The sequence below is a fragment of the Habropoda laboriosa genome, unplaced genomic scaffold, assembly GCF_001263275.1.
Source record: "Habropoda laboriosa isolate 0110345459 unplaced genomic scaffold, ASM126327v1 scaffold30, whole genome shotgun sequence".
NCBI lineage: Eukaryota > Metazoa > Arthropoda > Insecta > Hymenoptera > Apidae > Habropoda > Habropoda laboriosa.
The window spans coordinates 1,836,876-1,851,257 of NW_017100178.1; the positions used below are offsets into that span (position 1 = coordinate 1,836,876).

Consider the following 14,382-nt stretch of genomic DNA (forward strand, 5'->3'; position numbering starts at 1 on the left):
TTTTAAGCACATTCTGCAAATAATCTATACTCTAAAGCAACTAACTATTTGCGTAACATACGACTTTTAAGAACACAAGGTATTATGAATATTTTAAAATATATGAAAAATAAATATATATGTAAAATGTCATTTTATAAGTGCCATTCATAATTTAAATGATCGATCATTAAAATATATACCGTGATCAATTAAATAAAATTCTAGTGTACAGTTCGGGGTAATGTAGAATATGTTTTGCGCCACTGTGCGCATTAGACGACTGCGCAATTATTGGCATTTCCCAAAATTTAACCGACCAGTCACACTCGACTATCTGAACACACCTCTGCAACGAACCAATCAGAGAACTGGTATCTATTGTTACGGTGTGGTAATTGGGGCAACGTACAACAATTGAAATTCACTTAGCCGCGTTATATGTGCAATAAATTAAAAAAGAATCCTTCTTGAAAAATTCATACGCTTTTTAAAGTTACTTTTAAACAAATCTTTAGAATAGATTTCACGTTATAAAGAGTATTGTCGGAAGGTAAGCGCTTGACTCGTACGTCGCTGGATGCCTACGAGTACCCCACCTTGTGATTCGGCTTAAGCTCTGACGGGATACCTCTATTGGTATTGGGGTCTCCGACTCGATCGTAGCAGGTTGGATTTACCCCGTTTGTCACTGAGAATATAGCCTTGCCCAATTTACGTTTTACAGTGAAATATTCACGTTGCTTCCACCTGTTCGTTTTTTCAGTGAACCTTGAAAGCAACAAAAAATCACAGCGTTAGATTGGTTGTGATTCATTTTCTATAATACAGCGTTACATTGCTGACATTTCTTACATTAAACACGCGACGGTAAGGTATGGCGTTTTTGAGAACGGTGCCGCGTTGCAGTGCCGGTAAAAAGCTAAGGAAGTGTCTACCACTTCCTGTCGGGTTTCTTGAGAACGTAACGAAGCCATCGGTGCAGTTGGTGCAGGTGCACGAACGTGATTACACTGGCACTACTCCTGACGTGAAGCCGGTTCCACGACAGATTGATCCTTTGGATTTGAAGTTTAACGATCCGACTGCAGCTTTTAAGAGTAAAACCACAAAAGAACTGCTCCGTGCTTACGTCGTTTATCAACTATGTTCAATGGAGTATATCGCCGAGAACAATATGAAGGTAAGTATAATGGCGTTAATTGTGAATTATATGTTACGCATTTATTACAAAAGAATTATTTGTATGACGTACAACAGTACGAAATAGTATGACATGTGCACGTTGTGCTTGCTATTCACAATGGATATACTTCTGGAACGGTGTTAAAATACGTTCTAGATATATTTAACGTGTTTGAACATCTTTATGTTGACTACTGCGTTATTGGAAGGTTATTTAGAAGATTCGATCTTTCCCTTAAGGATTTGTTAAGCGACCATAAAAAGCTCATTAATATAAATTGTAGAAAATATTCTTATTATACAGGAATATAATCCTTGAATTTTATTTTGTTAATTTTATATCTTTATTTTAAATTTCAAGCATTCGTAACACATACATTCTGTAATTCTTTAGTATTCTTTCTACTACATTCATTTAACGACAATAATCAATAGTAGACACATAGAAATTTTAGTTATATTTAAAATTATAATCTAAGTATGTGCATACATTGTACTACAATAAGGAAAAGCCGTCCTTCGTGTGTCTTTTGACGTATAAAATAAAGTCTAGCGTACAACGTTAATTATGTTAGTTGAAACGGCTCGAAGATAAATAATTGACATACATGTATTATGTTCACGGCTTAAGAATCAATCGATAAAATTATTATCCTACAATATTTCCATTACATTGGATGATAGAATGTAAAATAATAGAATCGATTGCGCGTAACTCTCGGATTAAAAGTGACGAATCTGTCAGAAAAATTACGCAGATAAGATTTATGCGTTACTCTGTACCACCGGAAGGAAGTCATTCGTGTAGTTTCTGCTTGTTCGTTACACAATACACATAGATGTAGGAAGAATGCACGTTTGAATCTATACTGTATAATAAAGTCAGTATGGAGGATCAGCAATTAGTTTCTTCGTTTCTCATGAGAATGACATACGAGGATGGTTTTTTCATTGAATTATTACAGTAAGGATGATTTTTTTTATTAATTATTGGGTGGGAAAGTGACTTTTTATTCTTAGTGTCGGGATTTGTAGGCGAATGGTACGACGACGTGGCATGGCGCGTTATTGATTTTAGTAATGCTTAATACACTGAATCGACCTAGCAATTTTGTCGCAAACTTGTGGCGATCAATTACGTAACTCCCGAAGAATGATCGGTCGAAGACTGATCGTAAAAACCTGTATGAGTTCATTGGCTAGTTCGATTACTTTTGTGCTTGTGAATTCTTCGTCCCTTGCATATATTCTAATTGTAATTAAGTTTTTACACTCGCCCAAATTATTCGAGACTCATATGTAGTACGAATTACCTTCGTATTTATGAATACTTTATTTGTAATTTCTAATTAGAATGAAAAACTATTTTTCAATTTGTATAACATTCGATCTAGATACTTTTTTTTTATTTAGATCAGGATATTAAGTTTTCATAAGTTTGTATGTATTCCTTTTAGAATATTCCAGAAAACGATTCGACGATGTACATGTTATAAATTTTGTTTGTACTTCTTTATTCAATAGAATTTTCATATGTATTTATACAAAATCATAAATTGCTTCACTTAAAATTATAGTAAATTATTTTCTCATGTTTTAATGTTACACTTACCATTAAAATTTTCAGTCATTTCACAGTAATACAAGAGGTTATGATAATAACGCGTATAATTAACAATAAAATCAGTATCAGAAAATATTCACACTTTTTACAGTGGTTTTATAAAATTTCAGTTAACTAGTAAAAAGGAAATCATTTTTGTCATCTGTGACTGTATAATCACTTTATTTTCGAAAAGTTAATATCGAAATATCACATTTAGGTGTTCTGCTTTCTCGAATATATTTCAAATATAATATATTTATAAATTCAACAATGAGTTGACAAAATATGAATTGTCAGAAATAAAGGAAAATATTTTTTCACATTTCTAACTATGAGTAATTGATCTTTGAAGAAGTTACTCAATATCGAAATATGAACTTTATATTTGTGCTGCCCGTTTTTGTCAAACACGTTTCAAAGAGTACTGTACATATAGTATATCTATTAGTGTATATATCCGAATTAACGAGAACTACATTGCGATCGGTTTACTGAACGACAGTTCGTAATGCGTTAAATCTTTCTTTGCTATGTATGTATTACGTCGATTTCAATTTATGTACATCGGTTTTCTTCTTGTCCAAATATCGGATTATATTTAAGTTCTGCTCGAAATATCATTTCTAATCGCTACGATAGAAATATGTTGCTAGAAATGTGCAGCGGTTCGTTTTTAACGCTATCACACTTGTCATTATTACGTTATCATTAATACTATTCAAAGTAGTCGTTAAATTAAGTAACTGTGAAGTCATCGAGATCGTAATATCTACTTATTTGCGTGATAAAAATGAATGAATGAAATGTTCATATGTGAAAATCATATTGTAAAACTCGAGAAAATTTTGTTCTTGTTTCACTTTAGGTAATTATGAAGCCAGCGAAATATTTACCGTTATGTATAAATTATATAACTTGAAACTTTTCTCTACGTTAGTTTTATTTTAACTAATTTGTTAAGACGTTGCTATAAACTTGAGAGTTTCCTTTATTCTATAATACGCGAATTCTTTATTTCAATTTTATTCGAACTAATTATTATATTTTCATACGATAATCGATATCCCTATAAGTAAATACTTATTGCACAATAAATTCACATGTTTCCTGAAATCTCATTTTATATACTATAATCAAAATATTTATGTGTAAACATTAAAGAAAACTTTTACTCAGAAATTTTCTACTTAATTGTAAATCTAACGACAAAGATAATGTATTACGTTTTTTTACAACAACTTCAAATTTTCCTCTGTTTTAATTTTACTTTATCTAATTATAAATCGAAATTTCAACGAAACCCAATCGGAATTCCGTACATGTATATATTTATACGTACACTTTCACGTGCCTTATTTATACGTAAAAATGACGTGGCAAGTTCAAAAGTTTCCTTTGTTTCAGTTGCACTTCAAATAGTGTCCGATTGTTAAATGAATCATATTAATAGATCCGTTTAATTGTCACGTTCATTAAACATATAACTGCTACCTATAACCAAAATTGACTTATTTGTATCTACTTATAGCACGGTTTTTGTCGAGTACATAAATAGAAGGACGCGTACTTGGTGATTCACTTCCTACCCTGAATGTATAAACCGTGCCACACCGTATTGATTATTATTGATTTTTAAAGTGCGACATAACTCGTGTAGCATCTTCACTTTAGCCTCTTCGTAAACGTAGTCATAGCGATTTTCGTGATATAACGTTTCATCAAATATTAATTATTTTAAATCCGTCTGGTCACACCACATTCTAGATCAGACTTGAGATATAATACATAAGGCATTTTATCAAATCTTTTTCGGAGGAATTGTCGACAAGTGTTTCCTGCCGATAAATATCGATTTTCTAAGAAACGAATACGAACGTGTTACTGGAAAAAGAAAATTTCTTATACATCGAGAAGTGTTGCTTTTTTTACTTCGTTGAAATTTTATTATCAATTTTTTTGTTCAGCGTAACCTTGTGATATATTTTCGTCTGTAGAGAGGTATTGGAAATTTTGATGAAAGAGGAAAGAGGGCGTTATTGTTATTGTAAAAAATGACGTGGCAACATTTTTCTTTTATTAAATGCTTATTGCAGAAGAGTTATTGTAGGACAATTGGGGGGTACAGTATAAGAGGGAGCTATGCCAGAAAATGTTGAAAAATGAGATTTCACCTTCAGAATTTCTCCATACACTTTGATGCAAGCAAAATGTAGAAGAAAGAATTTTGTCAAGTAAAATAATTGTAAATGAAATGTTTTGCAAAGCTTCTTTTTTAATTCAATTTTCAGATTTAAGCATACAGAAAATAAAGTGAAAAATAAAACATTTTCCCAGATACACTACCTTCATATGAATAAGTTTAAACAAAGAAAAAATTTGGCAATTTCTATTGAAACATTACTTTTCACAGAAGCCTTAATATCTGACAACGCTACTATTGTGGTATATGTAGTACCTTCTTGCACTGGGCGACCCTTTAATTAATGTTAAATTTCTCTATGAATATTCTTCTTTGAAGCGTTTCTATTATAGTTAAGTAATTACAATATTCTCTCATGAAAGTGTTTGTGTGAGGTATTTTTAAAGCAACGATGTTGAATAACGAGTCATTTGTAAAATGTATATATTAAATAGCTTTATTCGTTGCAGTTATGAAATATTATTAATTATTAATTCATACAATGCCTTAAGAATGTGTAATATCTTATTATTACATTTTTTCAGACGAAAAGGTGAGAAAAATAGAATATAGATATTTTACTATAACAAGTACGAATTGAACTTTTGTTAACGAAGATAAAATGTTCAGATATCTTCGCTAATGGCAAATGTCATTGATTGATATTTCACACTTATTTTAATTACTTAATTTTGTACACAGTAGAATTTTTATATCTAAGATATCAACTGTTCACTCGAAAGATTATCGTACAAGTTTTAATAGATTATGATGACGGTAATGAGGATTAAGATAACAGGAAGGAAACTATTGTAGATGTTGATGAATCTTTTTATTATCGTCTGAGAGACGTAATAAATCTTTTTCAAGATTTTACGTCTTCAGTCTGGGTTTTCCAGAACTAAATAACGGGATTAAAAAAGACTTAACCGATATCCACTATATATCGACCGGCAGTTTCAGCTGTTCAGTCATTGATAACTGCCCTAATCTCTAGATAAAATGAACTTGTGATATTTTTTCTTCTTCTCTAATGCAGCATTTAAATATGTATTTTACATACATCTATTTTGCTTGTACAGACTGATGTACGAAGATATACAAAGATCTGTGCGTGCACAGTATTCATTAAATAAATAAATAAATAAAAAGTATTCATTTGATTTAAGTTAAGGCAAGTTTTAACGTACAGGATATTTCTGGAATAGGTTAGGTATTAACTAGGTATTAACCCTGGAATACTAACATTAATTTTTTCTGACATTAATGTTAATGTTAATGTTTGATTTATAAATAAGAGTGCGTTACAATGTAGCGTAGGAATTTTAAAAAATTTTAATAATTATAGAAATGGCGACACTTTGAAGAGGAAAAATCTCTTTCTACTAAAAAATAACACCTTTAAACGGTTCTAAAAAATTAAATAATTGAGATATCGACAAATTGTAGAATACTTTATAGAGAATATTCCCTTAAAATTTGAACGAAATCGGATGTGTAGTTCCAGAGATTTTGGGTCGGTCAGTTCAAAAAACAAAGTTTCGAGAAAAACGTAAAAAAAAGTTTCAAGATAAAATTCTTTGCTGACAAAGAGAAGTTTTTTTTTTTTATATTTTCTCGTTAATCCGCCTATTCCAAATCTGTATAGCAATACTTCTCCATCAGAAAAACTGTCGGCAATCTCCTTTGCTTTTTCGAGTAATTTTCGTGCTCGTTTACCCTTCTCTTCTGCCTTTTTTCAGAGTTTCTTATTCGTTACTCGTTCATTATTTTATAAAAGTTGTAACTGTTTATTCCTAAAATTAAATGCATCATTTGTAAAATGTTATCATTTCCCTCGTTAAAGATGCTAGCACAGCTGTAAAAGTTGCAATGTCAACAGTTTTTTTTTCCCGCAAAACGGCCGTAATACATATATCGTCGATTCATTTATCAACTTATCTGTTAGTTTTTCCTTATTTCCTTTTTTTGTCACATCACATGCGATAAGAAAACCTTAAGTTACATATTTGTAAGCAACAACATACTCTGTTTCATCTGATCTGCGATGCCTCCCGCATATCTATTGCCATAACTTGGCCAAACATTCGAATTTTGAAACGTCGCTTTGGCCAAGACATTCTACACACTTGAAACTTGCAGAAAATAAGAAAAAATCGGAACCGTCTGGCAGGTGTATAGCCCCTTAAGCAAGAAAGATTACACGAACACGAGCATATGTAGAAGTATGTATTATACTTACACAGTGCTCCCTCGAGCAACGCGGTTTCACTTACACGCGTTTTTTTCTTTCTTGAAAAATTTCGACGTTCATTTCGAATCAATGTACACATTTAGCATACATTTACAATTTTCTTTATCATAGCGAATAAAGGAGGTGGAGAAAGAGCGAATGCGAATTCATTCGTGTGAAATAATTTTCCTCACGAATTACCTCACAATGCAAGAAGCAGTGGCACCGAATTCAAATAGATAACTATTGGATTTATGGGTTAAATAAATGGTGTTCACTGCGAATTCTCTTAAACGTATTTTATTTTCTGCGGCGCGGAAGGACACGTCGTAGCGCTTCGAAAATCGCAGTCGAAGTGAAAGTGAAAACCCGTAAGGGCACGACAGAGAATCTGTTGTCCGCTTAAGAAAAAAAGAGACCAGGATTGCATCAGCCTATTACCCAGAGGCCCCTTAGGTATAAATAGTTACTGGCCTATGGGTCCGGTGACATCTGATCTATTATATTATTTTCACTAGCAGTGTTTCTCATACAAAACACAATTCATTTTTGCTTACTAGCTGACGCATTATTATTAGTAATAATCCAGCCATAACGAAGAACCGAACTTCGGAGAAAAGTGAAACGACCAATGTGTCACCGCGAGCTAGAACGAGCTACATTTAAGTAATTACATAATATGTGTGTAAATACGCGCACATGCATTGGAAGAATATAAATGTTCTCCAGAATTTTGCGAAGAATGGGCGTGGGGAGGGAGGTGGTTCCGAGCAACGCGGATTTCCATCTACGCGATCAGTCGGCGTCCCTAACCTCTACATTGTTCGAGAGAGTGGCACTGTACTCTTTTACAATTGGTCAATAGTAAAAACTTCTCGTTTGAGTCAGAATCTGGCGAGAATGTCCGTAAAAGTTACAAACTTCATTATCATTTGCTCTTCAATGGATGTAAACAATAATTTCATAGAACTTAATTAGTGTAATGATTTATTTCTATACGATGTGACGTAAGTATTAACCATTTTCAACCAGTTATTTCATTCTCCCTTCACCGATGCTGAAAGTTAATTAAAATTTGAAGGGCGTAACCTACGAATAAAATATATCCAAGTCAAAATAACACCTCTAGTTTTATTGGACGTCTTTGTTAAAAAATTAGTCAGCCCTTTAAAAGTGAATCATTAAGATTATTACACCCGATTGATTGATAATTTATAAGTATTATGCAATATACACAATTAATGTATAATAATAATGCGTTATTGGTTAATTGCTAAACGTTTTTTTTTTTTTTATCGGAACTCTGATGTATTTAACACTAGAAGGACTGCCTGGGTAAAGAAGATCCATTAGTAACTTTTCAGAAGTGAATTTTTAGGACTAAATTTTCCAGCAAGTATATAATCGGCACAAATCTACAAACGTACAAAATTTTCATGACAGGCTCAGATGAAAAAGTTGTAAAAAGTGACCTTGCAATTTTCTTCCCGATTCTCACCAATTGCAAGTTTTTCCAAATTTTTTGTGTAGGTCCGTCATCTAGTAAACTAATCCTTCGAACTTCGCGAAGAAACTCAAGTCGTTGGATCCAATTTTGAAAAGGTGGTACCGTTCTAAATGGTGTCTGAATTAATTCGAGTAACTGTAACTGAAGCATGATTAAGAAATTCAATTTATATCGATACAAATAGAAGTATACATGCAGAGAACAAAGTCAGAAGGTTAGAAAAGATAATACTTACCAGTATCGAACGTTCACTTTTTTTTTGAAAAGTTGCTCACGAGTCATTTTGACCCGGTCGGTCATTCTGTATAGCGTTGAAGCATTATTAGAATAGTTTTACTAAATACTACTGTAAACAAGAGATGCTTGTAATTCAGAAATATAATTCGTATAACTTCTTTCGTTTTCACAATGAACAGAATATGTGCTCAAGTTTGAACACCTATATTTCTTAAACATCCTGTATATCAATTGATTAAAAATAGATTAACGTATAGTTTTGTGCTTTACTGACGCAAGTCTTTTCGAAAAGTTACGTGCTCCTTTACGACATGATGTTAAGTCTGCATTCTACTTAAATGAAATCGTGCAGAATATTTATTACATAAATAAGCCCCACACTTCAGAAAGAATTCATTTTAATCTTTCATGTATATATGCATTTTTGCTTATTTGAATTTAAAACGAGGAATTAGCGTGACTTATACGACAATGAAATTTTTGTCGCGTTTTTGGAGCAGATGTTGCGTTGCAACGGTACGTAAAATTTCAAACCGGAAGTTTTATTGAACGCGAACTACACGAACATCTTCACGAGTACACGACGGTGTCCTTCAGAACAAAGTGGAAGAAGAACCAGTTTTAACGTTCAAACTATGTGGTAAACGGTTCACGTCTGCATTCGTCACCAGGATTCCTATCTTTTGTGTACTTTAAACTTTCAGTGGAAGAAATTTAACGAACTGGCCCAGGACTTGTTTGCTGGAACTTCGTCTGTCGTTGATGTGATTGGTTTATGGACCATGGACTAGTTAAAAGTAGAAAATGATTAATTTGGAAGACGCAGTCAAACTTTTTACCATTGGCTTCGTATAGTTTGCTTAAGAATTGGCCTAATTAAGTTTCATGTGGGAAACAGTCTTGAATATTGTATCCCAATGGTAGACAGTTACTCGAATTAATATTAACACGCTTTAGAACAGCATAACTTTTTAAAAATTGGATCGAACGACTTGTTTTCTTTTTAGAAGTTAGAAGGATTAGTATACTAGATGACGTGTACAAAAATATTTTGAAAAAGTTGCAATGTGTGGAAATCGTGAAGAAAATTACAAAGGTAACTTTTTACAACTTTTGTATCTACTATTTTTATCTTTTAAATGTTTCGTTACAAGCTCAGATAAAAAAGTTGTAAACAGTTACCTTGACAATTTTCTTCGCGATTCCCACAAATTGCAATTTTTCCAACATTTCTTGTACACGTCATCTAGTAGGTGCACCAATCTTTCTAACTTTACAAAAAGCCTCAAGTCGTTTGGGTCAATTTAAAAAAAGTCGCACTGTTCAATTGTATGCTATAATAACTCACGCATATTTATCTGCTGTATAAAACAGTATGCAATGCGCAATATGTAGGATATAATATTCAGTGTACGAGTTACGTTAAATTTTTAATCTGATAAATTTGAAACTGCAAGGACAGAACGTATTAATTTGAAAAACTGTTACTCACATGTATGGTTATAGGAAAGAAAATATTGTTATCATGAGCGCATAAAGAAGCGTGTTATTTCGTAGCACCAAATCACATGTGGTGTCTTTGATAGTATAGCAAATTAAAGGTCCTGGATCAAAACGCGTTTAGTATGTCACTGTAATCTGCAGATATTGCATCGCACGATTCCTATCATTTTTAGTAGGATCCTTTGAATGATATTCAACGAGTTTTATCAAAATAATGGTGTTTAAGTCAATTTCTCAAGTAGTGTTATATTTTTTAATTATGAGCTGTGGTTTGTTATCATTACATTATCTTACCTATGAAAATATGCAATAATTTGTTTTTTAAATATTATTTCGATTAAGAAACAACAATTTTTGATAATTAATTATAAACCTGTCAATCTTTTAGTGTTGTTCTCTTTTATTATCTTATGATTCTATATTATAAGGAATACTAAGGCTACGAAGGACCTTCTTGGTTGAAACACTAAGTTTTATTTGTGTAGTCTATGTTCTGACTTGTTTCGAGGTCTAGAGTCTATTCTGCGAGGTGCGAAGTCTTTCTGCCGGAGTCTCCGCGGTTTCCCTCGACGGAGACTCCCGCCTTTCTAAAAACACCCTGATTGGTGATTTTTCCTTTTCTAAAATCACCAATCGGTTTACTCCGGTGCATCGCAACCTCCCTCCATTTTGCTCTCAGCGCGTTATCTTAGGATGGGGTGTACAATGACCGGAGAAACTGTTCGGTGGACGGATGCGCGGGAATCCCGCAGAATCTCCGCTTTTCTAGACTTCGTTGAAGTCAAGTGGCCCATCCACGTTGGCAAAAGTCGTGGGCCACTTTTCTATTTTTCTAAGTGTCGCAGGCAACGCAATAAACACTTGTGGTGTTTTGAGGAAACGATATTTACCTGCGACGGCGACCACTAAATCCGGCTACAGGATACTCCTTAACAATACGCCTAGCTTACAATTTTCTTTAGTATATGGGTGGATTCGCAATTTTCTATTCATAACTTTCTTAAACCTCCCTTCGCGTTTGCTTTTTCGCACGTTCAGACAACAAGTGCATGCTCCTCCGTAGTTTTCGTAGCTTCTACTGACGTTTCCGAATAACCTGGCTGTGGTTATTGTTACAGGGCCCGCGTTCGACCGCGTACTTGACTTTCCTTCGTTTCAAGTGCGTCCTTCGACCTTTTATATTTTATCTTTGTCTTACATATACAATGCACTTTATACTTGATTTTACATCTCATATAATGATTCCGGGAGTTGTAATCTTGAATGAATGTAAATTACAGTAATTTGGCTAATATACAAGATAATAACATAGACAAATGTTTAAAAATACGCCGCGTGATGTGTAAATGACCGGGAGTCTGATTACGCGATAGAAAAACTTAGTTTATTCGATAACAAATAAATTAATATAAGATATACGGTAAATTTTCCACAAGTGTCAGTCCGTAAGGAACCTAAACCTGACACTTGTAGAGTCAGGGACTACGTTTTCGAGCCTCGCGCTCTCCTTTGTAGTTTGCCGAACGTAGACAAGGACAGCGAATAAAAGATAAGGATGAAACGTGAGTCGAGGCAACCAAGCGATTTAAATACCAACTTTTTTAATTTTACGTTTTTTTATCCCGAAACTTTTCTTAACATATTGATGAGATTTTTCTGATGAAAATGGCATCAAACACGACATAATGTCTGGCGTGACAGTGAATAAGTAAATGTTGTTCAAATTATATCGTATTTGATATCATTTTCATGAGAAAAATCTCACCAACATGTTAAAAAAAATTCCAGATGAAAAAAAGTAAAATTAAAGAAATTATATTTTTCTATTATGAATTGTCGAGCCGTGAAATCTCGTAAAAGAAACCGTGTGGTGTAGCGTTTCATGCTTGACTGACAGCAAGCGAGGATAACATAGGCGTAGGACCATCTATACTGACACTTGTAGAATCCAAACTGACTGACACTTGTACAGAATTTACTGCAATTCTCTAATTTTAGGAAGCAGTATTTTAAACTTCTTTTAATATCCTGTTTTAGAATTATTTATGTTTAATACCCCACCCAAGAGAATTTACTGTATAACGCATCGTTAACTAGGACTCGGAAAGTCGCGGACAGTCGTAATTGTAAAAGTGCACGTGGGAACGGCTATATAGCTGCTATTTGGCCTCTACGCGTCAATTTTTGGTGGTCCCACACGAAGGCCGCGCACTTCCGAAAAAATAGAAAGTTCCCGAAGGAAAGGGAAAACCTTTTTCTCGGAAAGCAAAAATCGCGTATGCGACTGTATGATTGCGCGTAGCTGCCAACAGACCCGTGGGCCTGCAACGCAGATGTTTTATTGCCCTTCTGTCTAAGGACACGACTGCTCAGACACCACGGTTTTTGGTAGAGGAAAGTTTTCTTTCGTAAAAAAGTAAAAACTTTCCTCTCACGATTCTGTCCGCTACCGAGTATTTAAATTGCGATAATTTTGAAAATCTTGAATTTAACTATTGAATACTTAAGAAAATAGCGATACCAAAAACTTGAAAATTGAAAATGTCAATTGAATAGCATTTTTCAATAAAAGTGCTAGATGTGGCGTTATTTTAAAAGATTGTCAATAATATAAATACCACATAATGCTTCAAGTCTAGTGTTGGATTATAAAGAGAAATGAGTATGTGTCTGTGTAATAGTAACGGCAAAAATAATCAACATACTGAGACAGATTAATATAAATATATATATATAGAAATAACATAGTAACCATCTGTTTAGTATGGGTGACGCTGATATGTTTTTTTTTCCTTTCTCTCAGTGTCTTGTCTATGTTTGTTTGATCGCATAGCGACGTGCCTTCCTCGCGTATCAGAATAAAGAAGATTTATAATTAAAACAATATCTTTTATTTATTACCATAATTCTAACATCTAGAATAAAAATTAAAGAAATACAAGTATTTGATTTAAGTAGTAACAAAATGCACTAAGAATATACAGGGTGGTCCGAAATTCATGGTAGAAATGGGGCCAGGGAGATTCAATGGTTCGAAATAAGACGATACTCAAGAATAGCGAAATTGCGTGGAAGCCTTCCTAATTAATAACCGATAATAACCGAATTGCACCTAACTAATAACCGATATTACGGATTTCACTACACAGTATATCAAATAAAATGTGTATAATACCAGAAAAATATTTAATATATCTATAAAAGACCAGGTCGTCATATTTCACGAGTTTATGATCTTAAACTTAACACGTTACCTTGCTTCCATCAACAATCGCAGCCTGGAATAGTTCAAACTTTACTCACACTAAAACTGTCGAGTGAAGATTAGTATTATTGCGATTCTTATCAAATCGTTGTGACTTGGTCACGCAAGCATGTTTACCACTCTAAATCATCTGTACATCGGTACTGTTAACAAGAGCAATCGAAAAATCATATTCTCGTAGCACGTATTATGTATTAGTATCTACAGGCTTGGTTCTTATCAAATTGAAAGTGACGAATAGTGAGAAGGAACTGAATACAAATAATTTGATAATATTGCATTATTACGTTTATGTTAAATTTTAATCGTACATAGGGAAAGGTAAGGTATTACGGTTTCTTTGCGATAACAGCTGTGATATATGGCGAAAAGCAAAAACATCATTAGGAAGAGAACTGATCCTCAGAGGAGGATCTTAATCCTCTGTAAGCAATCTGGGTTGTTGACGACCCAAACGAAATTTCACTCCTGCATTTCTCCGAAACAAATTTTCATTTTCATTGAAAAAAGTTTGAAACATTTGACTTAACGAGCAATTTTATAATGTAGCAGAGACTTTGATAAATATTTCAGAATTTTTTCAAAATCTTAAAACGGTAAAAAAGTTACACTTAGACATAAAAGACCCAGCTTGCCTATGGAGTGTGAAAAAATATGTTTGCCTACGGAGTGTTAATCTCTTCCAGTT

General features: G+C 33.3%; 1 protein-coding gene across 1 annotated transcript in view; it reads left to right on the forward strand.

Moving 5' to 3' along the window:
- The first annotated feature begins 636 nt into the window (after positions 1-636).
- LOC108578954 (proline dehydrogenase 1, mitochondrial) overlaps positions 637-14,382 on the forward strand; it is a 73,333-nt gene continuing 59,587 nt past the window's right edge. The window contains exon 1 of the mRNA XM_017942376.1: positions 637-1,162. Within this exon, the coding sequence (XP_017797865.1) occupies positions 857-1,162 (306 nt within the window). The 5' untranslated portion in view covers positions 637-856. The remainder of the gene's footprint in view (positions 1,163-14,382) is intronic.